Source organism: Pelobates fuscus, chromosome 3, assembly GCF_036172605.1.
Source record: "Pelobates fuscus isolate aPelFus1 chromosome 3, aPelFus1.pri, whole genome shotgun sequence".
Classification (NCBI taxonomy): domain Eukaryota; kingdom Metazoa; phylum Chordata; class Amphibia; order Anura; family Pelobatidae; genus Pelobates; species Pelobates fuscus.
The window spans coordinates 113,758,009-113,785,473 of NC_086319.1; the positions used below are offsets into that span (position 1 = coordinate 113,758,009).

The following is a 27,465-nucleotide window of genomic DNA, read 5'->3' on the forward strand; positions in this document are numbered from 1 at the left end:
TCCAACAAGCAAAAAAGTAATTTGTGTGTTTAATCACGATTTAGTCAAATATTCCTTGCAGCAAAATACATAAAAAGGAACAAACACAATTGTGTAATAGTATTTGTTTCTTTATTTTTTTTATCCTGTTTTTTTTTTCCTTACGCCAAAATATAAACCTTGGTTGGCTAGGTGAATGTGTACATATTATTGCTAAGTGATGCATTTATAGTGATCTCATCGAACTGTGTGTGTACCTTCCAGTTTGTTGTGAATTATTCTCTTTTCAACCGATACTTGTCCGGTAAAAAAAGGTCGCATTTGTGGCTACTTTCTGTTTCTTACAGATACAACCCACATATTTGTAACTGAAGCACAAGGCAAAGGAGGAAGTGTATTACTAGTCTGGTGTTTCTTCTCGTTTAAACTAAAATGAAGAGTTTTTTTATTTTTAGAAAATGGTTATGGCGTTACCATTTTTAATCTCCATTACAGGAAGTCTAGTTTCTGGAATTCACCATAATTTTCTTACTCAATAGGGAAGTAGCGTTTTTGTGAAGTCTTTACTCTTGTAGTCTACATTTTTATTATAATTTTAGCTTTTATTGTGTATTTGTGTCGAACATGTTCTGCCTTATACGATATAGAGATACAGTGCCAGTATCACAGGACTATAAAGGTATATATGATAAAAAATAACAATAGAAAAGTTCTTTCTTTCAGTTTTTTTTTGTTTCCTTGTAATGTGTATGCCCTGGTAATTATTATTATTATTATTATTATTATTATTATTATTATTATTATTATTACCGTATTATTATTTTTTTTTAAACTGGCAGTCTTTTCTGTCATCTGGGACCAAATTAGTAGCTTCAAACTGGGTAAGCTGTGTGCCATGCTACAGTGTGAGCATTACAAACCGCTCTTTATTACTGTGGCCAAACTTTTGCGTTCACTAGGCTGCACGGTGTCATCAGATGTGATCAAGGCTTATATTATGCTCCAACAGCTTGATCACATTAGCAGAGATTTGTGACAACATTGCCAAATGAAAAGTGTCCGTATGGCATAATGTATTTACTTTAGCGTATTTTTAAAACTATAGGGGACAATTTTTATTTTAATTTTTACCACTAAATGTGGGGTAAACAATATGCTAGAGTCCTGAACACCAGGGAGCGCTGTGTCTCTCCTCCTTGGTCAAATATAAAATGCAGGAAGGGGGGATTATACTTTAGTAAAAATACATAATACCAAACCCCTCTCACCCTCCCTACACAATAGAGCTCCTACCTGTCCCACCACATAAATTCACACTCAATGCATCCACTATACACACAAATTATATTCACTGAACACACACTACATCCCCTACACATGTAAAGTACATTTCCTAAATACTCACGATGAATGCCATATGCCCAAACTCAGTACATCCCCTATACCCACACATGCTGCAGCACATATATAAGATAACGTTTATAGTAATTTGTGCATTGGTGTTATGGGGAAGGCCTAATGCGTGCTGGTATCGTCGGAGAAGTGCTCCAGCCACACTGGAATTGGTTAAGTGATAAAATAGTTATTTTAGTTATTAACCTTTTACTTTCCGCTGTGGGGGGCTGCGAGGTGGGTGGGGCAGAGCAACACTATAGTGTTCCTTTAATTAATAAGCCTGAAACAACACTTTCAGTAGACCCATGTGCTTTTATTGGCTTTTGTATCTAAGTAACGCAATTAAAGCATTCGGTATGCAGAGTAAAGAAACCTTTTCTATTTTTAATATCCATTTATTATTTATTTGTATACTACACTTCCCTGTCCTGTCTGACCTTATCAAAAAAGAAACTGGAAGAACTGTCTTTTCCTGTTTCTTTGATGTGTAGATCTTTGTGTCCTCATTTACTCACGCACAATTGGTGTCTCATGACTGAATGAATCAACATCCAACTTAACAGGTCACATGTCATCCAGAATAGGAAGCTGTTCATAGCCTAATGACAAATTCCATAGATAATAACTTTGAGCTTCTTTCGCCTATGTTGGGTGTGACATACATATACTTCTGGCTGTGTAGTAATCATTATTGAGGAACTCACTAGATTTGTCAGTACAGTGTGTTTATTTGCTCAATTCATCAAGTAAATGACGTAATTTTCATGTGACTGGCATACCAATATATTTTGTAACATCTTAATCATTGCTGTCAAATTTTAAGGTCCATGAGTAGAATGTAATCTGTGCTTTTTTGATCCAATAGTATTGGTTTAATTTTAAGGTACCAGGAGTATTGAAATAAAAAACAAATCGCACAAACGGATATCATCTTCTATTGATTAAAGAAAAAAAAAAGTTACCTGCGCTCTCTCCTTAATCCCTACGTATATTTAAACAAATGGAGGTCATTTAGTTACTTCAATGGCCATTGGAGGCAATGCCCGCCTGCCACGTCAAGGCAGACCCACTTAGACGGGTCCTACTCTAACCCCTCACCTTGTTTCCTTGAGCTTTTGGCAAAGATATCTCTAATGAGACAGAAATGTATATTTTTTATATACACCCCTATATACTTATTAACCTTTTAGAGGAAACACATGGGATGGGTGGCAGCATTGTAACCTGGCTGTGTGATACAAATAGTGAATACAAAAAGAAAAGTCCTGCGCTCACTCCCATCACTCCTGGGCAGGACTTTTCTTTTTGTATTTATCTTCTATTGATTGATTTTTCTGGAGCAAGTCTTCATTACAAAGGATACATGTAAAAAGAAAAAATTGTGTATGTACGTGTGTGTGTATTGTAATTCTGGCATTATACTATAGAGATACAGTATGTTTAATGTTCATTATTGATACAGCAATAACATTGTGTGTGTGTGTATATATATATATATATATATATATATATATATATATATATATATTTATATATACACACATATAGTGGTGTGTGTGTGTGTGTATGTGTATATATATATATATATATAGGCATTTTACATGAACCTTGCTTGCGTTCATACTTACTGCTGATTGTGTTGTGATGCTAGCAAGCTGTGGGCCCCATTTGCTTTTAAATGTTCTAGTGAGGAAATCTTGCTTCCTCATTAGGTTCTTGTACAATGTGGGCACATCATTCTTTTCATTGTTGTCTCAAGCCCCTGGCAACACTGTGTTCTCATACTGCCCAAGAATTTGGATGGGTAAAGGAGAAGTGAGAGTTTGTCAAACTGATCGAAAGTGGTTTAACAAATCTAAATATACGGGAATGCATCCCTTGCATTGTAGTGCTAGAGTAAAATCTATACTGATTGTGGTACAATGTCAGAATGCTGTATGCGTAAAAATAACAATCACATTAAAGGAACCCTACAAGTATTATAATCCCTACCCTACCGCTGTTCCCTGTCATCCCCTCTGTGTAAGGAATGAGATCCCATTCAACGTTGTCATATACCTGGTAAAGGTACATACGGGGGTATTGCTGTACTCAGATGACATAGCGGAGCAACATATGATGTATTATATTGCTGTAACACATATAAGGTTTGCAAAATATATTTTACAAACTCATTGAGTTTGTCAAAAAGGCATATAAAAAGCGTATTACCACTACACTTGGTATAAGCTAGCGGAAAAATAATTTCACGCTAAGAGTTAAAATACATCTTTTGAAATACCCTAGGGTGTCTTCTTTAAGAAATGGTATGCCTTTATGGGGTAACTGGAATAACTGGGTGCAACTACTACTCATCAGCTACACAATTAGCAGGCTGTCTTAGACAATGAGCCAACGCTTTTTTACAGTTCTTCGGTAGTAGTAGTAATGTAGATGTAGATCGGGCCATGCACACTGTGTTAAATGTCAAACTGTTCAAAAACAATTTGATTTTGTACACTCAATTGGCAATCATTACACTCTTTACAGATAACCTATTGTCACTTTCTGTATAGAGATTTTTTTTCTTTAAATGCTATTATTATTATTATTATTATTATTATTATTATTATTATTAATAAACAGTATTAATGCTGATGGGGGTTATCAAGCATATATTTCCTTAGTTATTATTTATTTTATTTTTTTCATAAAATAACATGACTTTTCTTATTTGTAGATTATTAAAGGGACACTATAGTCACCTGAACAACTTTAGCTTAATGAAGCAGTTTTGGTGTATAGAACATGCCCCTGCAGCCTCACTGCTCAATCCTGTGCCATTTAGGAGTTAAATCCCTTTGTTTATGAACCCTAGTCACACCTCCCTGCATGTGACTTGCACAGCCTTCCATAAACACTTCATGTAAAGAGAGCCCTATTTAGGCTTTCTTTATTACAAGTTCTGTTTAATTAAGATTTTCTTATCCCCTGCTATGGTAATAGCTTGCTAGACCCTGCAAGAGCCTCCTGTATGTGATTAACCCCTTAAGGACGCATGACGGAAATTTTCCGTCATTGCAGCACTCCCCTTAAGGACGCTGGACGGAAAATTTCCGTCCAAAATGAAAATTAACCCCTGATTGCCACAATCGCGGCAATCGTGGGGTTAATCTTCCTTTAGTGTGTCTCCCTATCGGAGGCACACTACCATGGGCTGTTTCACTGATTCAGCCCATGTGATCGCTCTGATCGGGAGTCAGAGTGATCACACGTGCTGCAGTGAAACCCGATCTGTTTCCCTGCAGCTCCCTGTGAGCTGTGAACAGCAGAGAGACAGATCGGTGCTGATCTTTCTCTCTGGCTGTAAAAAAAAAAGTTAGTTACAAAATCCCACCCCCCCTCACCTCTTTCAAATAAAATTTAACCCCTTCCCTGCCCTTTGATCACTGCCTGCATGTATTTCACTGTGATCTGATTTTTTTCTTTTAACCCCTGAGGGTTAACTTTTATTTTTTTTAATCCTCAGGGGTTAAATGTATTTAATTCGTTTAAATATTTTAAAATATTTATTTATTTAGCTAAGGTGGGTAGAAGTTAGTGGGAAATTTGGGGATTTACGGTTAGGCTAGTTAGGGGTTAAAAGTAAAAAAAAAAAACAATAAGTTAAAAAAAACTTTTCAAAAGTTTAAACAAAGTTTTAAAATAGTAAAATAAGTTGTCAAAAGCTAAATAAAACTTTTTAAAAGTAAAAAAAACTTTTAAAAAGTTAAAAAAATGTTTTAAAAAGGGGGAAAATGCGTATTACCGCTACACTTGGTACAGGCTAGCGAAAAAATGATACCGCGGTAATGTTTCAAATATGCCTTTTGAAACACCCTGGGGTGTCTTCTTTAGGAAATGGTATGCCTTTGTGAAGTAAACGGAAAACACAACCTATTAAAAAAAATTCCAAAGTGGGGCATGGACCCAGCGTAAAAATTCTTCCTTGAATGGCTGTGTGCAAATGTGCCCCTTCAACGTTGTCATATACCTGGTAAAGGTACATACGGGGGTATTGCTGTACTCAGATGACATAGCGGAGCAACATATGATGTATTATATTGCTGTAACACATATAAGGTTTGCAAAATATATTTTACAAACTCATTGAGTTTGTCAAAAAGGCATATAAAAAGCGTATTACCACTACACTTGGTATAAGCTAGCGGAAAAATAATTTCACGCTAAGAGTTAAAATACATCTTTTGAAATACCCTAGGGTGTCTTCTTTAAGAAATGGTATGCCTTTATGGGGTAACTGGAATAATTAACCTACAAACAAACCTCCAAAGTGGGGTATGGACACAGCGTAAAAATGTAAAGTTTGAAAAAACTTAAATGGCTGTGTCTCAAATGTGCCCCTTCAATGTCCGCATATACCTGGCAAAGGTACATATGGGGATATTGCTGTGCTCAGACGACATAACTGAGCAAGATAGGAAGTATTATATAGCCGTAGCACACATAAGCTTTGCAAAATATACAGTACAAACTCATTGTGTGTGTTAAAAAGGCAGTAAAAAATGCTTATTACCACTACACTTGGTACAAGCTAGCGGAAAAATGATTTCACGCTAAGGTTCAAAATACATCTTTTGAAATACCCTAGGGTGTCTTCTTTAAGAAATGGTATGCCTTTATGGGGTAGCTGGAATAATTAACCTACAAACAAACCTCCAAAGTGGGGTATGGACACAGCGTAAAAATGTAAAGTTTGAAAAAACTTAAATGGCTGTGTCTCAAATGTGCCCCTTCAATGTCCGCATATACATGGCAAAGGTACATATGGGGGTATTGCTGTGCTCAGATGACACAGCTGAGCAAGATAGGAAGTATTATATAGCTGTAGCACACATAAGGTTTGCAAAATACACAGTACAAACTCACGGTGTGTGTCAAAAAAGCAGAAAAAATGCTTATTACCACTACACTTGGTACAAGCTAGCAGAAAAATGATCCCCCACTAAGGTTCAAAATATGCCTTTTGAAATACCCTGGGATGTCTTCTTTAAGAAATAGTATGCTTTTATGGGATAGTTGGAATATATAGCCTGCTAAAAAACTTCAAAGTGGGGTAACAACACAGCGTAAAAATTCAAAGTTTGACAAAACCTGCAATGGCTGTGTCTAAAATGTGCCCCTTCAACGTCCCCATATAACTGGCAAAGGTACATATGGGGGTATTGCTGTACTCAGACAACATAGCTGAGCAACATATAAAGTATTATAAAGCCATAGCACACATAAGGTTTGCAAAATATACAGTACAAACTCACTGTGTGTCAAAAAGGCAGAAAAAAATGCTTTTTACCACTGCACTTGATACAAGCGGAAAAATTATCCCACGCTAAGGTTCAAAATTTGCCATTTGAAATACCCTTGGGCGTCTTCTTTAAGAAATAGTATGCCTTTTTGGTGTAATTGGATAAAGCAGCCTGCTAACATATTTAAAAATAGAATACGGACCCATTCAAACTCTCCATGTAAATTCACACTTAAAAACCTGAACTTATCACATCTCTTTCACAGCACTGTAACTTCACAAAATAGTGTCTGGGTCATACATTGGGCATATTGTTTTACTCAGAAGAGGTAACTGAGCATACTTAGGGGGAATTTATGACAGTGGCACTTATCAAATGTAAGAAATACCCAGCAAAAATGCAACATGTATGTAAAATTTTTTTTTTTTTTCTCACCACAAAATTTGAAATAAATTGGTGAAAACATGGTGGCAAGTTAAGGTATAATATATGCCTAATAACATACCCTGGAGTGTCTGCTTTCTCAAATGGAAGGCCTTTATGGGGTTATTTGAAGAGTCAGATGGCTATAATGCCACAAATTCAGACATATGACCATCTATGAAAATACCAACTATAGAAACTGAAATAGCATGGTCTCCTATATGGCACTGTAGCTTCACAGAATAGCGGCAAAGGTATACAATGGGGGTATCGTTGTACTCAGCAGATGTAGCTGAACACAATATGGGGTTCTGTACAGGGATAGCACACACTAGATTTACGAAATACACATTACGAAAACCTAGTTATATGTGAATATGCCAAAATAGAGAAAAAACACAATTTTACTCCAATATTTAGCAGAGATTGGCGGTGAAATGGCTACGCAAAAAGTGTCAAACTAACCTTAGGTAAATAGCCTGTGATGTCTACTTTATATAAATATATACTTTTGTGTGGCAATTTTGTTTCCTGTAATGGGTATTAAACTTCCAAGACAAACATACCAACTTCTAAAATTGTTTCACATTGAAATTTTATTTTAGACCTTGTAGTTTGTGACCTGTAACTTTCAAAATAAACTGAAATCCTACACATATTATGAACTTGGTAAATCAAGACACATAAATGAATTGATTTTGAATTACTTTTCCTAAGCTGTACATATTATGCACACATTATTATTGCCAAAACGTGGGGAAAAAAGCGTTTTTTTTTTTGTTTTTTCCCACATTATTTTGCATTTTTTTTGTAATAAATGAGAATTTATACATGTATAGGTCACATCAAATTAAAGCCCTTTTTGTTGTCTAAAAAACGGCATATCATATGTGTTGGTACAATAAATGAGAGAGATGCAAATTGCAGTTGAACACAAACAGCAAAAAATGCAAAAATTAAGGGTATGTCCAGCTTCTGAAGCTGTGTCCTTAAGGGGTTAAAGTTCAATTTAGAGATTGAGATACAATTATCTAAGGTAAATTACATCTGTTTGAAAGTGAAACCAGTTTTTTTTTCATGCAGGCTCTGTCAATCATAGCCAGGGGAGGTGTGGCTAGAGCTGCATAAACAGAAACAAAGTGATTTAACTCCTAAATGACAGTGAATTGAGCAGTGAAATTGCAGGGGAATGATCTATACACGAAAACTGCTTTATTTAGCTAAAGTAATTTAGGTGACTAGTGTTCCTTTAATCTGATCAATTTAATTTCTAAATGTTCTACTATTGGAATACTGATAAATTGCATTCTTAGGGCCTTTAAAAAATTGATTTATACAAAAGACTTCCCTATTGTCAACCCCTTCTTTGTCAAAAGGAAATCCTAGTTTAACAAATAGTATTACATATTCCATTGAGCACAGCTGCAGAACCTGTTGACATTTTCTTAATGAAGCACTAGCAAATTGGCAATAATTCTTTAATTCACTTCTGGACAAGCAAATAATCAAATCATGTGATTGCATGGCAGTAGTATCACATTATTTGCCATGAAGTGGTTAATGGGCACATACATAGATGACTGTTTTCTGTTTGGGGGATAATGGATACCTAGAGAAAAGACACAGCCACCAATGGAAGAGAATAAATAAATAAATAGATACAATCCTACATTGGGGTTGGTAGGGGTTGCAGGGTATATGGGCATAACCCGTGGGATTTAAATATGGAAAAAAGGAAAGGCTGACAGAGAGGGATTACAGAACAGGTCCTCCCAACCGTCAGTCTCAATACCCCTGAATAGAATAGTCCATAGTATTGGCTAGGAGTTGCCAGTAGGGGACATATATGCAAAATATGAAAAATAATAAATATTTATTAGTCCCTTGTAGGGAAAAAAAAACACTCAATAAAATATAAAGTGAAGGAAAATAAATCAAATTAAATTCATTTAAAAGTGTATATACAGTGTACAAAAAAAGTGTATATACAGTGAGCGGAATAGGGATCCTCTATCGAGAGGTAACCTCACAGCGAACCTTGTTATCAAAATACAATTGTATAGATTGCAACACTGTTTCGAACGCTATAAGTAGCTATAAATCTGTATCTAGGGAAAGACAGTGGTGTCACCCTAATAAGGATTGCAAAATAGCAAAGTCGCTAGAGAGGAATAACAACATAAAACCCCCCTTGGCAAGGTGTGCAGAGCAATAGGGTGTTGTACTCAGAGAGATTTGTGTGATTTAGACCAGTGTCCTGAAAACTGGCCCCTAAATAATAGAGCTGTTTAACATGCGTCCCTCCTAAGTAGAAAAAGCGAACCGTGGACCCCTAATATGGGTAGCCCACTAGCTGTAAATGGAGGGTAAAGCTTGGCATCCCATGAAGTGATGCTGTAGTGATGAAAGCCTGTAAAGAAAAAATCATCATAGGCTCCCAGTATCCTTTCCCCAAAAGTACGTTACTAGGGAACGCACAGGACAGAGACAGAAATCCAAAGTCTAAGTCTAAAGGGCAGAATGGTGGGTAAACAACCCCACAAGGAGCCAAGCAAAACCTTAAGAGGATTGGTATATAAACCAGTTAAGCTAATAGGGGAGCTTCCTGCCTACATTAAATAAGATAAGGACTATAGTAGATTGTCTAAGTGCTATAATAGCAAAAACTGGCTGAGCCTTAAAGTCTATATTTCAGCGGCATAAGTTCCCCTATAGCTACTGCACACGTAGTTCAAATAGAAACTCGGACCCCAAAGGTCCCTAGACTAACTAATGCTAGCTAAACAGCGATTCCTATCATTATTTTAGAAAAGTTTCTAAGTACTTGGTGTTAAATAGATAGATCCCTAAAAAGAATCTCGGACCGAGTGGTCCCGGCGTTTGCTCAACGCGCGTTTCGGCGCTTAATCTTTCGCCTTTGTCAAGAGCTTACCTGGCTTACCTGGATAATGGATACCTGGCTGTTTGTGAATGCAGTCATGTGCTAGATGTTGTGAAACCCATGGACAGGAGGTTTGCAGAGTGTGTATTTTTATACACTGACCAACAATGTAATACATTTAATCTAATATCCCAGTCATGTGTAGAGATAATAATTCAATCGTTTCAATTGTTTACAGTTATTATTTGAGATGTTATATTGATAGTCCATATAGGACTGCTAAATTAGTTTTGTAATGTTAACTATACATTTTCATACAATGTGCAAATATATGATTTTTCATATATATGAAGATAACTCGCCCAAATGGTTAAAGTAAAGTTATTCTGACGTTATACTAAAGAGATCCAGTGCTCTAAGTTCATTATCATTGACACAGTAAGAACATGTCTTGTTCTTTTTCAGTAATAAAATGCCTTCCTATTTACACAGGCATGGCTTTTAAAGATAGTGGCAAACCGTACTTTGGCATAAACTCGTATTATTAAACTTGATCCAGTCACAAGTGTAAGCCCGTCATACACACAAGAAGCCAAAGCAGGTTAATTTGTTAATATTAATAGCAGTTGACATTTCATGGTACAAATTTCATCCACATAACTTGGTGATCATGGATTTAGATGCATCTTTATGTAAAATCTCTGGAATAGAATCACTGTGTCAAAAAAGGAAATTTGAATTTGCTATGTATCCTTATGGAATTGTATGTACTTTTTCTTCCCTGAGTTGTCTTGAGATGTGAATATTTCACCACAATTCACTTTACTGTAAAAAAAAAACAACTAAAAACTTAGTAAAACTCAACGGGTAGCTCGAACTTTTTCAATAACGCTCCATGGAAAACATTACTTGTTCTACATAGGGAAAAGCGAATCAGATTTGTCCATACAGAGCGGTTACGGAAGCTCTCTTGCATGGGCAGTCTGTGTGATTAAATGTAATGAAATGCTTGCTCTGGTTTTTTTTATTAACTTACTCTAATTCTTCGAATTACACCAGCCAACAAAAGAATTTCAGAATAAATCTACAGTAGTTTAATTAAACTAACCAAATTGGGCACAAACATGTTGTAATACCCACATATTTTTTATGTGCTATCATAATGTTTGAATCTAAATAAGATGAATGTCCATATTTAATAACGGCGATTGTGATAAATTCCTTTAAAGGAACACTATAGGGTCAGGATCACAAACATGTATTCCTATAGTGTTAAAACCACCATCTAGCCCCCCTGGGCCCTTCATGCCTCCCTAAATATACCAAATCTTACTTGTATTCAAGCCTGAAGCTGTAAATCTGCATGCTGTTTGCCTCAAAATAGCAAGCTATCTGCTGACGTCATCAGAAGTGGTGGCCTGATCCAATCACAGTGCTTCCCCATAGGATTGGCTGAGACTGACAAGGAGACAGAGCAGGGGCAGTCAGCAAAATTCAAACACAGCCCTGGCCAATCAGCATCTCCTCATAGAGATGAATTGAATCAATGAATCTCTGAGGAAAGTTCAGTGTCTGCATGCAGAGGGAGTTGACACTGAATGTTTGGATGCATTTTAGGCAGCCATGACCCAGGAAGGATCTCTAACAGCTATCTGAGGAGTGGCCAGTGAAGTTATCACTAGGCTGTAATGTAAACACTGCATTTTCTCTGAAAAGACAATGTTTACAGCACAAAAAGCCTGAAGTTAATGATTCCACTCACCAGAACAAATTCGGTAAGCTGTAGATGTTCTGGTGTCTATAGTGTCCCTTTAAAATAGTTGTTAGAATTTATCAAGTTGTAAAATTATACATTTTTAGATGAGGAATAGCCTATAAGGTAAGGATATAGGCTTGCATGGGTGGGAAGTGCAAGCTAAGATAGCAGTAGGATTCTAACTGAAAAATGCAGAGCAATGATGAATGTTTTTTTAAAGAAGCCGCAACATTTATTTAACATGTAAGGTGAATGGAAGATTCTGATGGAAGGCAAAAAGTTGCTATTGTTTACTTTTGAAAAGGTCTCAGAAGGTATATGATAACATTCTACAAACATACTGTATATAAGGACAGTACAAACTGCTTTCTGGTGACTTTTTATTAAGAACATTGTACAAACTACAATAAGTCATCCATTGAGACTTGAAGAAAGGGGATTTCACGTCCGAAGTAGGCAGGGATTCTTTACAGTAGAAAAACAAACCAAAAAAACCCCCCCTAAACTCCGACTAAAGATGATGTTTTATCAGTTTGTTTTTTTCCCTTTTCTTTTTCAAAGCAGGTTATTCAGTTATTCTAGCAAGTATGTTTTGACAGCTTGTTGATCCAGAGATAAATTCGTTCTCAAGAAGGTTTTTGTTTTTTTTTTAATTTAAAAAAAAATTAAAAAAATGAATGCCCACTGTAGCCCCTACAAATTTACTGTGTGTGTGTGTTACTGTATGGTATAAATATGTGTATGTATATAATATATATATTTTATTTTTTAATTTCTGGTATTTCAATTAAGATTGCTGCTATTTCAAAGCTAGCGGATATCTTTAAAATACTTGTGGAGGACAAGAGAAATTTGCTTGATTTGTGAAGCTGTAAAAACACTGCTAAATGTTTCCCTCGGCATACCAAGAGAAATGTCCCATTGTCTTTCAGTGCCAGCTGGTATTATGTATATTTGTTTTTGGGCCAGTGGCTCATTTTGAGTTTTACAGCAGAGTAATGGGAAAACAAATTGCAATAATCTAGGACATATTTTACTTGTTCAGTAAATAAAAGGACATCATCTCCCAATTTAGACTCTGGGCTTCACTAAGCTCAGGACACATTTAAGGACTCTATTTCTATGCCTCTTCAGTGAGTGCTTGTAAATTCTTCAAAAAGTCAATAAACATCTACTTTTTATTAAAATACAAGGTCAGTGACAGTTACCATAAAACTGCAATCTTGACAAGTGTATTCTATCCAAATTTCCAAATTCCCTCCTAATATAATTACTTATACACAATAAAAATCTACAGCTTAATATAGCCCAAATATACTCTTCGTGGGTATTACAGCTGCAACATAGGCCTCAATTTAACCCCTTAAGGACACATGACGGAAATGTTCCGTCATGGTTCCCTTTTATTCCAGAAGTTGTCATTAAGGGGTTAATATGGTTGGATAAGATTTTCAATGACTTAATATTGTTGGATGAACTTTTACATTTACTATTTTAATGATTGTCAGTTAAAGTGCAGGTTTCCTAACTGGTAGCTTGCGTTAGGCAATTGTAACGTAAGTGGAGGTATATATCCTGATGCAATCTATTGTAAACCATAATATATACATGCCTTTACTAGCAAATTATTGCGTGTCTTTCCACAAAAATAATTGAACTGGGGAAAGTAGCAGATATTCTGTATTATCCATTTTGCATGTCTACCTAAAACAAGGCATCTTTAACTTGTACAGAATGAAGATCTGCATTTTGGTCTGTGTTTACAATACTTTAATTTGTTGTACTAACATCATGTCTCACAAAGTGACTTTCATAATTTCCTTTTTCATTTTTTTTATTAATTATTTTTACTACACGGCTATTTTTTTTTATTTTTTTTTTTAAATGTGGTTTGTAGTTCACAGGAAGGACTTGCTCAACTGTGCGTGTAGAAAATACTATTTCGCAGTGAATGGTGACATAATGTCATTGCCTGTGTTCACTGATCAGGTGAAATTAAAAGAATTTTTTTTTTTTTTCTTTTCTTTCTGTGACTCCATTCAGTGTTTTGATGATGCTCTGTGATTCTGATGAGGGTAGGCTAGAATAGTGGTGGGGTGTATAACTCCCTGTCACTCTGCTTTCTCCTGTATTCTTACTGTATATCTTGTGGCTTTACAAAAATTTTAGCAACTATATAAACAACAAGACTTCCTCTTTTTCTAGCAAACAGGGATAGAGGTCAGAGCATCATGTGATTGCAGTGCTCTATCTGTATCACATTAGAATGTGGTCGAATGCAATTTCGAGCAGTTCCATATGATGATTTGTTCTTCTGAAAAAATGAGTTTCATGTCGTGAGTGGTTCGCTGCCAAACCAATCATCACCTACATGCACAAAATATGAATCTAATGGTGCTCAAGTAGAAGGCATTATTAACATTAATACTGTTAACATAGCATTATGTTAAAATTTGTTAGACACAGGCAACTATAAAGTGTTTGTCTAGCCTAGGGTGCTGTTAAATAAACACTATATGCTGGAGCTGACTTTTTCATTTTTGTATTTGCTTAAAATCCACTTGTTTTAATCTTCTGCACTGAGGCGTCACCCAAGCCAGGATGTAGTTTATGAAATCTCTCTGCTCCCTTAGTGTTTTTTCTTGTTATGTTGTGTGTGTGTGTGTGTGTGTGTGTGTGTGTATATATATATATATATATATATATATATATATATATATATATATATTTATATTTATAGGATTACCTTGTAAAACGTATTCACCATCTTCTTAAACACCTCACACATTCATAGACCATGGATGTTGCAAGGTTTTATGGGAGTTGTAGTTCAGCTCTATTGATAAGTCAATGCAGCACTTTTAAACCAATGTACATTTTTTTTGCATGATGAAATAAAAAAAATATATTCTGCAGGTACGGAGCTAAAAGAGTGAGTTAAAACACAATAGTAAAATGAACTCACACAGCAGAACTGTTACCTAGTTTATCTGTGTGGGTGTATGTAATACCCCTTTAATTCCTAGCACATGTTATATTGCATTCACTGTTCCTCTTAAATGTCCGAATAACCTTTATTATTATTATTATTATTATTATTATTTTTAAATGTGGGAAATAAACACACAAGTTCAAATCTTCGTAAATTGATGGTGAGGAAAACGAGTCGTACAATACCCTCCAGTATTGTTGTACTTAGTAACTGTATTCTGACAGCTGCCTTGTCTAATTTATAGCTGCACATTAATTGAAAGCATCTCTGGGATTGGTTGGCACATGTGCTGCAGATCCAGGTGGCAAGCACTGACAGTTCCATGTCACATGGCTGTTAGTGCCTCCTTCACCATTAGTCTGGATCACAGCTTTGCACACAGGAATCCTGCCGCTCCCAAGAATGTCACCTCGGGTGGTGCAGAATAGGCAGCAGGGACAGAATTACAGCGAAGGCATCTTCATTTTGCAGACCCCCCTCCTCCCTTCGTGTTTTGCTGTCTGACACTTTTTGGCTGAAGAGGTGCACAGCCACAGTTGCCAAGAGACCGTAGTCAGGTGGTTGAAGACATATGAGCTTTATTTAAGAAGAGAGATAAACTTGCCTGGCACACAGAACTGTCATCGTAGAGTGCCCTTCACTGATAATTAGTCTCTGGGTGGCCACTCTTTTTGCCATAGAAGAAAGCAAAAGCCACCGTGTTTTAAAGGAGAGCAGGGCTGTTTTGCAGCCTCTTAAGATTCAAAGCTGGTTAAATGGATCCTGATGCAAAAGCACAGACTTTGCCTTTGGCAGCCGAAAGCTCAGAGGTGGCTATTCTGGTGTGGCTAATACTAGCCAGTCTGAAACACAGCATGGACAGTGTATTATCCCAATTACATCTCTCCGTGCATCACCTGACAGCCTTGTGCTTTGAGCCGAGCATGGTTTATTGCTATTTTTAAAAGCTGGGTGGGCCTGTGCGCTTTTCTCCCAGAGGCTCTTACTATCCCTCTCTCTTTTATTTGTTAGTTTGTTTATTTTTTTGTTTTCTTACTTATAAAGAGTTTCTGCAAACGGCAAAGCTGCAGAGAGGAGCAAGATGCAGTCCAGGTACCTGTAAAAGTTACCTAATTCTACTTTTAAAAAATGTATTTTCTTGTTCATTGTCTACAATAAACGTTGCTTATTTTACTGATCAGATAAACCTTGTATTTCTATTTTTATCTTAATAATTTAAAGAAAAATGTTTATAAATAGTCTACAGCAGTCTCTGTGTAGGTATTGTGTGGCACAGGTCTAAACCAAATTTATAATGATAAAAAAAAAATTCTACTTTAATTAATTTGTTCTTATTACTGTCACTTTAATTACACATCTTTAATTAAAATATACATGCTTTTTATTTGCCCTATATATTTATCGCATTTTCTTTCTAAACTTTGAGTTCATATTAAAATTTTCATGTCACTTTCTATATCTATATGGTTTGTGTGTCTAGATATATATATATATATATATATATATATATATATATATATATATATATCTATCTATCTCTCAAATTCTGGGGCGTGTAAAATAGCTGGGTAATTTGCATGGTAACAATGGAATTTTTCATCTGTGTGTTTATTTCCTAACTGCCCAATGATGTTCTCTGTCGCTTTCGATTGTATATAGAGATGTATCCATAGGCCCAGTGATGATTTTTTTTTTCCAATCAGAGGAGATTTTGATGAAGCCTTCAAACTAGAAAGAAATCACTTTTTGTTGAGATTACTTTTAAAATGTAATTTGTGTTGACCTTTTATTTGTGTGTTTTAAATGTACATTATTTCATCTGTAAAATCCAAACTACAGCAAAATGTTTTTAAGTCACCTGTAGCGCTTAAAAACAAATATTAAAATTAAATAAAAAAATGTATACATCATCTTTAAACTTTGATGTTCCTCAATCTAGTTGTTTTCTGATATCTTCAAGATTGATGTTTTTTTTGTTCAGTCAAATACTTCACCATAGTCAATCACCACATTCTGCCAATCCAGTGCTACTCAATCACAAAACACACACCCAGAATCTGATGTAGGCATACTTAAGATGCTGATGCCTGAAGTAAAATAGTCCATTATTGAATCTATCTTAGTCCAAAACCCCTAGTGTCCGGTTGTCTTGACAGCCACCAGAAGCCTGAAAACTTCTTGAAGTGATTTAGGTGTTTGAGAGTCCCTTTTAATGTTGGATGCATAAACTGTTGATTTTATACAGCGCAAGTACTGATTTCACCAGTCAAAATAGCAGTTTTATTTTTTTCAACCTTGCATTGGCTATGTCATCTCAAAAAATTGCAAAATTTAAATGACTTATTTCTTTATTTTTGTCTGTTGGAGGTGCTATCTTCTGCTTTGTCATGTGTGCCACCACTCGCCTAATAAATTGGAGATATAGCGAGATATAGCGAAAGATAATGCAAATGAGCAATGCCCACTGAGCTGAATATATAATGTAGTGAATGTGTTTGTGTGTGTGTGTGTGTGTGTGTGTGTGTGTAGATATATATATATATATATATATATATATATATGTGTGTGTGTGTGCTAACATCGTGACCAGCATGCAATTGAGATAAGCTGCTGCTATGTACAAAAATAGACTAACTGCGTACATTTTATAAATAGTTATATGTGAGAGAGAAATGGTAGTAATGCTTCACGTACCAGTGCTTGAAAAAAATAGGATACTTCCACATACTTGAAAGTAATTTCGGGGAAATCAATATTTGGTTTCTCTCTTAAAATAAAACTGTTCTCTCCATTCGGGAAATCCTTGACATGTCTCACAGTCTATTATTCTCTGAATCCTCAGTTTACTGAATAACCATGACAAAGTGAATTTTACATTGTATGCCAACTCTGTGTATCTCTGTGTATCTCCCACTCCATTTAGTCCGTCCGATGTTACTATGTGATTGTACTACTATAGCAGCACAAATAATATTCTGGTACTTGCTTATTTGGTTAGTAGTGCAGATCCACTGCTTCCCTGTGGAAGCATTTTGTATCCTCATATTATTTTGTATCCTCATATTATTATCAGCACTAGAATCTCTGGAAATACTCCTGGACTTGTCTCTGGATTTCACACATTCATGTTCAATGTTTAATTTAGATAGGGGCATCATGGAGATCCTGTAATACCAGTGGATACAAGTAGTCACCCAGGAAATATTCTAGTAGTAGCCTGGTAAAGACAACATTTGGGTGGGAATTTGTTTAAAGCCTTGTATGTATGTATGTATGTATGTATGTATGTATGTAAGGCTGCTAGATGTCCACACATAGTTGGTAAATTTTAGCTCCTATGGCTGAAATTGTTATCATTGGGGGATGTAGTGCAAACAAGGGTGAAATGGTAAAAGCAGTGATTGAGTGAGCAATACCAGTACATTAAACAACATATTTCCCTCCTTACATGGTAAGAACCCATGAGTCATTATATGAGATAAAGTCCCTCTCATCCAGAGAAGATGAGTAAATCCATAATGCAATGGTTCAGCGTGCTTTTTCATCTTTGCCCCCCTGTTCTAAAATCCTCAGTTCTGTTTATATTCCCAGATGGAAGGTGAATTCATTGAAACTCTTACTGAAATAAACAGGGCAACTTCATGCAGATTTTGCAGGTGTGGTGACCTTCCTAAACTAGGTAACAATCACTGTGATAACTGTGCCTATTAGTGCCTGTATCACGTGTGGTCATCATTGGACGACCTAAGAGAGCGAATACTTGGTATGTTGCCAAGCAGGATACAGGAGAATCCACTAGGCGGATGTCTACACCTCACTAGGGGATCCTTTTCAACCCATGCACTCCTTGGAAATGCTTGAACTATAGAGGACTTGGTGTTCCTCAAAGGGGAGAGGGGCTATCTTTCCCTTACTGCCAAAGTTTTCTGTCAGTGGATGTCTGCAGTTCTTTAAGGACACTTGGAGATGGTTTGTCACGTCAACCCAGTTAGCACTGCACTTCTCTAGGATTGTTAGCAACATGCTGTCCATGACACATTTTTCTCCATCTCATTGTTGTCAGCAGACATATATCCAGTGTTACCAGATGCTATTGGAATGGACAGAGTTAAGGTATTCTGGTGGGAATAGACTTCTGGGGCCTCCATTAAGTCCTATGTATTGGAAGTAGCACAGTACCTAAACCAAGTAATATGGGCACCATGCTGCCAGCATGTACAACTGTAAAGAAGGGGTGCAAGTACCCAGCTAAACACCGTTCTAGAGCCCTTCATCACTCACAACGGAATACTTTGTTACTCAACAGAATGTAAGCTCGTTTGAGCAGGGTCCTCTTCAACCTATTGTTCCTGTAAGTTTATTTGTAATTGTCCTATTTATAGTTAAATCCCCCTCTCATAATATTGTAAAGCGCTACGGAATCTGTTGGCGCTATATAAATGGCAATAATAATAATAATAATAACAGATTTGCAAGCAGAACTTCCTTTGATGCTGTTGATTATTAGCAGCAGTGCCAAGCGGTGTCTGCAGATTTTGAACTCCGCTGCCAGGGTGTTATAGCAAGGCAACTGTACTAATTTTATTTCAAGGTTGTCAAGATAACAAGCATTTCCCATGTGCTGACAATCAGTTTTGCCAGGTTGCTGTGTGTGAGTGCCACTGGGCATATTAACTTGTGTTGAATTTGGGGCATTTTGCAAAGTAAGTGCATGATGTCACTGCACTACCGTAATGTTAGCAGAGTCACCGCATTGACCAGATCCAAGAGTCCTGATGAAAAATACTTCAAAGATGTTTCCTTGTTAGTGACTACATTACAGGGTGCAAACATCTAGAGTGACACTGGTTGATCTAGCCGGTATTAAAGATGTCGGTCATTAAAATGAACTTTAAAAAAAATAAAAATGTATATCTTTATTTTTATTATGTGTAAAGTCGATGGTAAACTTTTAAACAAGCTTAGACTATTAGAATGGTTAAAAATAATAATAATTTTATATGACCATGAATAAAGATTATTTTGTGATAAATAATCATCACTATCTTTTCTCCACAGTTGGCCTTCTCATGAATTTGATCCAAGCCAGATCCGCCTGATTGTTTCTCAAGACTGTGAGAAACGAGGAAGAAATGTCTTGTTTGACTCCAGCATCAAGCGCAAGACAGATGACTTGTTGGTTTCTGTAAGTTCCATAGCATTTCATTGATTTTTCATTTTTTTTTTTTTTTAGAAAGCCAACATGAGCAGGGTATGATCATGTAATGTTGGCTAGGCATTCTATTTTGTTCTCGTCAATGTTGTGGTTCCTGTTATTACATACACAGCAGCGTTTGTGCACCTCTGGTCTCATCACAAGGGTCAGCACTTCATTGTATTCAAATTCATTGTACACAGAGACCTTGTATAGTATGTGCTGTAATATGGCATCTAGAAAAAGCAGAGTAAACCTCAAAGTTGTAGTTTCTATGCCTAGTATTCTCTACTCAGCCTTTCATATTTCCATAAAATGCGTAGTACAATGCTGGGTAGATATAGGGAATAACAGAATAGCTTATGTTTGAACCAAGTTGAAGTTCCATTATTATTCCATTGAAAGAGGTTAATTCAAAGTGTGCAAATTAAAGTCTGGTTCATGGTAAGTCCAATCGTGTAGATTATCGGAATATGTAGACCATCTACTACAACCTCTAGTAAAAACGTGTCCATCATACCTGAAGGACACAACCAGCATCCTACAGGCAGTGCAAGAAATCAAATGGGATAATGACTGGCTCCTAGTTACAGCGGACGTAACTGCTCTATATACTAATATAGACCACAAATTGGGCATCCAAGCTATAAGATATAATTTGGAACATAAATCTTCATACCCTAATAATCAAATTCAGTTTATTTTGGAGTCTATTGAGTTCATTCTGTGTAACAACTTTTTTTGGTTTGACCAAGACTTTTATCTGCAAACATGTGGCACTGCCATGGGCACCAAGTTCGCTCCCAGCTACGCGAACCTCTTTATGTCTCGTTGGGAATCCCTATATTTTGGGAATGAGAGTGGCTGGGAGTCGAACTTGGTGCTATACAAGCGTTACATTGATGATCTGTTTTTCATCTGGCGAGGAGGAGAAGAACTTCTCAAATCATTTATTCAACATGTCAATTCTAATCAATGGGGGATCAGTTTATCTTTTGACTATAGTGACAAAGAGGTCAATTTTCTGGACCTCACTGTGTATATAGAGACAGGGAATATTAAGACCATATCCTTTTTTAAGTCCATCGATGTAAATAGTTACATAGAAATGAGTAGCTGTCATTTTAGCCCCTGGCTTACTAACATTCCAAAGGGGCAACTAACCAGAATAAAAAGGAACTGTACGGACGAGAATGTTTTTGTACATCAAAGCCAACGGATTTTGACTGACTTTAAGGAGAGGGGCTATCATGACAATATTCTATGTAAAGCTGTAGAAGATACACAGAACCTAAGTAGGAGTAACCTATTGAAATATAAGGCCCAGACAACAGACAAGGGAGAAGGGAATGAAGTCCCTTTTATCTGTCAGTTTTCAGGGCCACAAAACAACCAAGTCAGAAGAATTATTTCTGAACACTGGCATTGGCTATTAAAAGATCCCGTTCTGTCAAAGTTTCTACCTCCTATCCCAAAAATAGTACACAGAGGTGTGAAAAATGTAAAAAGAATTCTAACGGAAAGGATCCCGAATAAAAATCAAATTAAACCGAATTTCATTAACCAACTAAAGGGATTCTTCGGATGTGGGTACTGTAATGCCTGTCGCAATACAAATAGTGGAAAACAAACCATTAAAGACTTCACAGTCAATGGAAAGATGTATAGGATAAAAGAACTTATAACTTGCCAAACACAGAATGTAATCTATATGCTAACCTGCCCATGTGGTTTGAGGTACATAGGCCGTACAACTAGACAACTACGAGTAAGAATATGTGAACATGTATATAACATCAAGAGAAAATATCAATTACATCAAGTTTCTCTACACTTTGAGGAGTTTCATAACTCAGACCCCTCCCTCTTAAAGTTTATGGGGATCCAACAGATTAATAAGAATTGGAGAGGAGGCAGTTTGATTCAGAATTTAGGCCGTACAGAAATGAGATGGATATTTGAACTAAACACTCTCATTCCTAATGGAATGAATAACGACTTCGAAATCTGTCATTTTTTATAATTTGGTAATTTTTATAATTTTAAAACTGATTTTGTAATTTCTCATTTCAAAGTTTCTGTTCTGGATACATGTATAATTTTGGAATTACTCTCTCTTTAAATACTTATACATAAATAAGATTCAAATATCCGCTCTGAGTCTGTATTTAGCCTTAAGCAATAAAATGTCACTATCACTTTAAAAATGTCACTATCACTTTAAATAACATTTCAAGTATAGTTAAGAGGAAGATTATAAGATATGTGTATACAATTGAGAATAATATATATACACTAACATATATTCTCTCTTTTTCTTTCCATGTGTATTTCTAAAATTAGGCTTCAAAGAAAATGAGTGTGGATATAATTTGATTTTATACATATGTTTTGTGATGTTGCAATGGAGTAAAGTTATTATCCATATTGTGTATAGGTATATATATCTGCTAAATAACCATATGCATATCGATCTTGCAAATGTGGGCTGCCCATTCCAAATGAAAGACAAGCAGGCATGTTTAGCTTGCCGATCTGGAGGCTCTCTGGACGTCCCACATATGCAGATTGAAGCAGGTGGAATACACCAATGGGATGAAAGACTTTTCGTATAAAACCCTTGAGAGTGAGGAGGGACTTAACAAATTTACGTCCTGACGAAGCCGTCTGTGAACGGAGAAACGCGTAGACGAACACGGAAGTATTTTGGGAAGGGGCGGAGCCTATCAACTAACCGGGATTTTTGAAAAAGCAACAGCTGATCGCTGGCATATCCCCCGGACTACAGCAAAAGGAACTCCACTTACCCCCCAACTCAGGAGACATCTCCCAGTGCGGGAAAGCCTGTTTGTGAGTAACGGGAATATATACCGTTTTACTCACCACTCCATCTAGTAAGCAGCCAACCTGCCTTTTTCCTTATGTGTCTAACAGTAATTTGTTTTGTCTGTATATAAAGCACTACCTGCTTCAAGAATGTCAACTAAGCAGTGATATGCTATGCATTGAATTTTATATTTAATTTTATACTTATTTTTAATTTTTTGTATCATTGGAATTGTTACACTAGCAATAAATTGTTTTATATAAAAACTTAATTAAGCCATCATCTGTACTTTGAATAGTACCTAAGAGGCTCTCTAGCAAGCCATACAGATCTGTTCTATGATCCTTCTGTTTCTATATTTTTTTACATGCCGGGCATGAATTGGAACATCATTCAGTGAATAATATAAGTATTCCCTTTCTTTTTCTTTGCAAATTTTGGTGCATGTGGGAGAGGGACCTATCATAATTTGTAAATCGCTCCACTTTTCAATATTTTGATTTTTTTTTCAATGTAACCTGCAATTTGTTGATGCCACATTTTATTTTCACCGAAAGGATTGTTTTCACAAAGTGATGATTTCTTCATATTTAACACCTAGCCTAGGTTCTAAATTCCACAGACCTCTTTTATATAATGTGACCATAAAAGTGGGAGCTGAAACCGGGGTTGTCATATATATGACTCTCAAGCCAAATGTCACCTTTGTTGTATTATTTTTGTGTGTGTGTGTGAATAATGTAATGTACCTTTGTTTCAAACAGCTGTTGTATCCATAAAGGGACACTCCAAATACCATAACCACTTCAGCCCGCTATATAGCTTATAGAGCTTATAGTATTGGGAGTGTTCTGACACACTCCGAGGATAAGTAGTCGTTATTTGGCAACTAACTTGGTGTTTGACCAGCACCCATCACCACTTTTTTTTTTTTTTTTAAGCCAGAAGAGCTCTACATTGAGCTAGCTTAATGCTGAAGGGCTAAATATTGACTACGCTCACTCAGCTGTAAGAGCACTGGGACCGATACCCCTCGTACCTCATGTAACTTGTCAGATCATTCACAAACTACTTGACTACTTACTTGGGAGGGCATCAGGTCACTGCTTGTACCACAACCACTGCAGCGGGCTTGGAGTGTTCCTTTAATATCGTATGTGTTTTTGCAACTTTGTTTCTGTGTATTGGTCAGTGTTTTAATAAACGCTGCATTATTTGGCTTCTGCCAACATTTTTCTAAAATAACTTCAAGGAATGACTACTATGCGTGTATAGGAGTTTAATATATAGAACACATGGACACTCCCTAATGTTCATGTTCAAACATTTTTTTTTGTGTGATTTGTGACTTGGAAGTTGCTGACATATGGTATTCTGAACATGCTGACTGCATCGCAGCTTGAGTTCAACTATTTTACACTAAAGATCATGTGCCTGGCTGGGAGGCGGAACAGCTATATGCTTTATGCGTTTGCCTCCAAAGTGGGAGATCACACCTTGTGACCTTGTCAAGACACTTGATCGCCTTCTGCCTGACTTTACTAAATCTACTCTTAAGTGCTTATTTATAACCTAGACTTCGTTTCCAGATACTCTGCTTATTTGTATCCATCCTAGACTGGTTTGGATTCTTTAGGGCTATTTTCTGCTCACACGGAGGGCTGTGCATTATTTGATGGAAATATATATTTCAGGCAAGCTAATTACTCTTTATAACCTGATAACAAAGGCTGGAAAGGATAATTAAAATCTTTTGAAGCCCTGTTCTAGATATTTTTCTATCCAGGCTTCAAATGACAAATTCTTTTCTACAGCATCATCTAGATTAACAAGGTGTTCACTTCAGTGTGAATTGTTGGGATTTCAAAGCAAATTTCAAATTTATAGGGTCACTATAGGGTCAGGAACAACAACAACATGTATTCCTGACCCTATAGTGTTAAACCCACCACTTAGGTGGCTTGCCCCCATATAAAAGTTTAAAACTCATCTTATTTCCAGCGCTGTGTGACATCATCAAAATGGGCGGTTTTTATCCAATTCTTTCCCATAGGGAAGGCATTAGATTGGCTAAAATCGGTACGGGAGCGGGACCAAATTAAGTTTTGGCCAATCAGGATCTCCTCATAGAGATGCATTGAATCAATGCATCTCTATGAGGAAAATTCAGCGTCTCCATGCAGAGCGTGGGGACGCTGAACGGCAGAGCTGCCTACTGTGCAGCCCTGAGCCAGGAAGCCCATCCAGTGGCCATCTAAGGAGTGTCCACTTGGAGGTGTCCCTAGGGGCAATGTAAACACTGCTTTTTCTATGAAAAGGCAGTGTTTACATGAAAATGCCTGAAGGGAGCTATTGTACTTACCAGAACAACTACATTAAGCTGTAGTTGTTTTGGTGACTATAGTGTCCCTTTAAGAAAATAAATAGCCAAACTGTAAAAATATCTTCAAGTCAACCAAGCTTCCGTTTGAACTACTTGAGCTAATATTTTGAGATTCACTTTGAGTTTCTGACAATTTTCAGTTTAGTGAATAACCATGTCAGTGTTATAAATAAATACATTTAGAAAAAAATTAAAACACTTAAGATACTTGCCATTCCCAAATTTGATATAAATGTTGCATTTCAGTGTGTATTGACTAGATGAGAAAATGCTAAATGCTAGTCAATCTTGATGCGTTCATACCTCTTTGTGGCAGTGCTGTGTTTATTGTATAAGCCCAGTACACACATAGGATATGTGGGCTCAATGTGTTTGTGAAATTTATAGTTCAGCTGTTGGCCTTCTGCTGTAGAAAGAGGACAACTGACCCACAGCTCACGCCAAACCCTGACTGGTCAGCCTCTCAGGATGGCAAAAGTACTTGCATAGTCGATATAGAGAGCGTATAACTGCAGTTACTTAAGGAATTTGCTGTAGTTATAAGGCACTATGAGCAGGCAGACAAGACCAGGAAACATTCATACACATAACATATACAAGAAGCAACGTGGTTTTGGTGCTAGAAATATACCTCAACTATAATTGGTGCCTGTTATTGATCTGTTTACATTGTTTCTAATTGGGAATCGGTTTCTGGATGTTTTAAATGTCTATTCGTGGCCCTTCTCTATGTCAGGCTCCTAACTGCAAACATTTAGGCATTAAGTGGAATCAGGGATCATGGGGGCTTGGTGATTTATGGAGCATTTAATGCAATGTGTGCAGTTCAGTTTGCACCTGCTTAACCCACCAGATGATAAATACAGTCTGTGGATAAAGCACTTACTGCTCATATTTATTATCACAAATTACTTTTTTTTTTTTTGTTCTCTGCACAAAAGCCTGGTTTGACACCGGGCCCCGTCCACTTTTTATTAATTGAGTTACACTTCAATAACTTGGATTGTTCTGGACTAGCCAAAATTCATAATTTTACGTAGGTTAAGTGATCTGTTTGCACTAATGGCTCCTATGATAATTTAGAGAGGCTGCAGAATATGCTGTGATGGAGGCTGGGCAAAAGTGCCACTGATCAGAGAGTGTACATCCATACATGCACACCATTTTTGTTGATTCTGTATGATGTACTAGATTGTAGCAACATATAATGCTTAGTCGAGCACTAGATCAATGATGAATTAGAGCAATTTTCATTTAATGTGCATTTTGCGTACCGTCTTGTTCTGTGCAGCAGTATCCCAGTTAATACATGTTATTTAACCCCTTCTGGAATAAAAGGGAATCATGACATGTCAGACATGTCATGTGTCCTTAAGGGGTTAAGTAAAATACTCTCGTTAATACATACAATTATTATTTTTTTAAACTTGCATTGTGTACGTGGCAAAAATGAAAGTAACACTCCAATGCTACATTGTGCTGTAGTGGTTATGATGCCAGAGTTACCTGGTTCACTTACATTGTGGTTTGACTTCTTATTTTATTTTATTTTTTACCTGGAGTTCACTGGATGCCACTGCACCTCTGGTTTTAGCTTAGGAACACTATCAGAAGTTCCTGGCAAGGGGAGTAGCACGCAAGAGGACCCCAGTTAAAGAGTCTTGCTGTTAAAAATTGGGTGCACCAGAACCACTACGGAGAGATGTAGTGGTGATGGTGCTTGTAGTGTTCCTTTCTTGTTTTGCCATCTGTATAATGCATGAAAAAAAATCTTAAAATCTACATAAAACACAAATCCATGGATTTCTCATGGTTAAAGGGATTAAGTATTTTAAGAGATTTTTGATCACAATATACATAACATTTTAGTGGGAACAAAGCAAACATGGCAGCTTCACCCATGAGGGTATTAGCTTGGACACAGAGTTTATTCTCAATGTCACCCATGATGGAGGTTATGGTTTCCGCCTAGCAGATGTGTGCTGAAGGAAAAAGTCATGAAACACGGTGTTTACATTTTACAACCGCGCAAAGCAGGAGTGTAGTGCATGTGTGGTTTACGCTACTGTTATCCATGTCTATTGCTCCTGCGTAATGTGCATGGTGGTATATCCACTGTTTGCTTACAATCCATCTGTTTTACGGACAAAATAGGAAGAATCAACATGGAGAAAGCCGCAGTAAGTCAAATCCGTTCTAAATCAGCGACATGGATTTTTTTTCTGCTTTAAGCGTATTAATAGTTTAATGCAGAAATAGCATCCTGGGCTAAATCCACTAAATGGCAAACTGTGCCAAATTGCAAAAGATTGGTCAGAATAACTAAGTTTACAAAGAGAGAAAATGAAGT

The 27,465-nt window shown here is 36.6% G+C and overlaps 1 protein-coding gene across 3 annotated transcripts in view; it reads left to right on the top strand.

The window, feature by feature from the left end:
- The window catches only part of FNIP1 (folliculin interacting protein 1), a 91,713-nt gene that overhangs the window by 15,688 nt on the left and 48,560 nt on the right, over positions 1-27,465 (top strand). For 2 of the 3 annotated variants that reach the window (XM_063447428.1, XM_063447430.1), the window contains exon 2: positions 19,770-19,896. In XM_063447428.1, the coding sequence (XP_063303498.1) occupies positions 19,770-19,896 (127 nt within the window). Of the gene's footprint in view, positions 1-15,098; positions 15,804-19,769; positions 19,897-27,465 lie in introns of those variants that run through there. The other variant, XM_063447429.1, reaches the window with a different exon arrangement.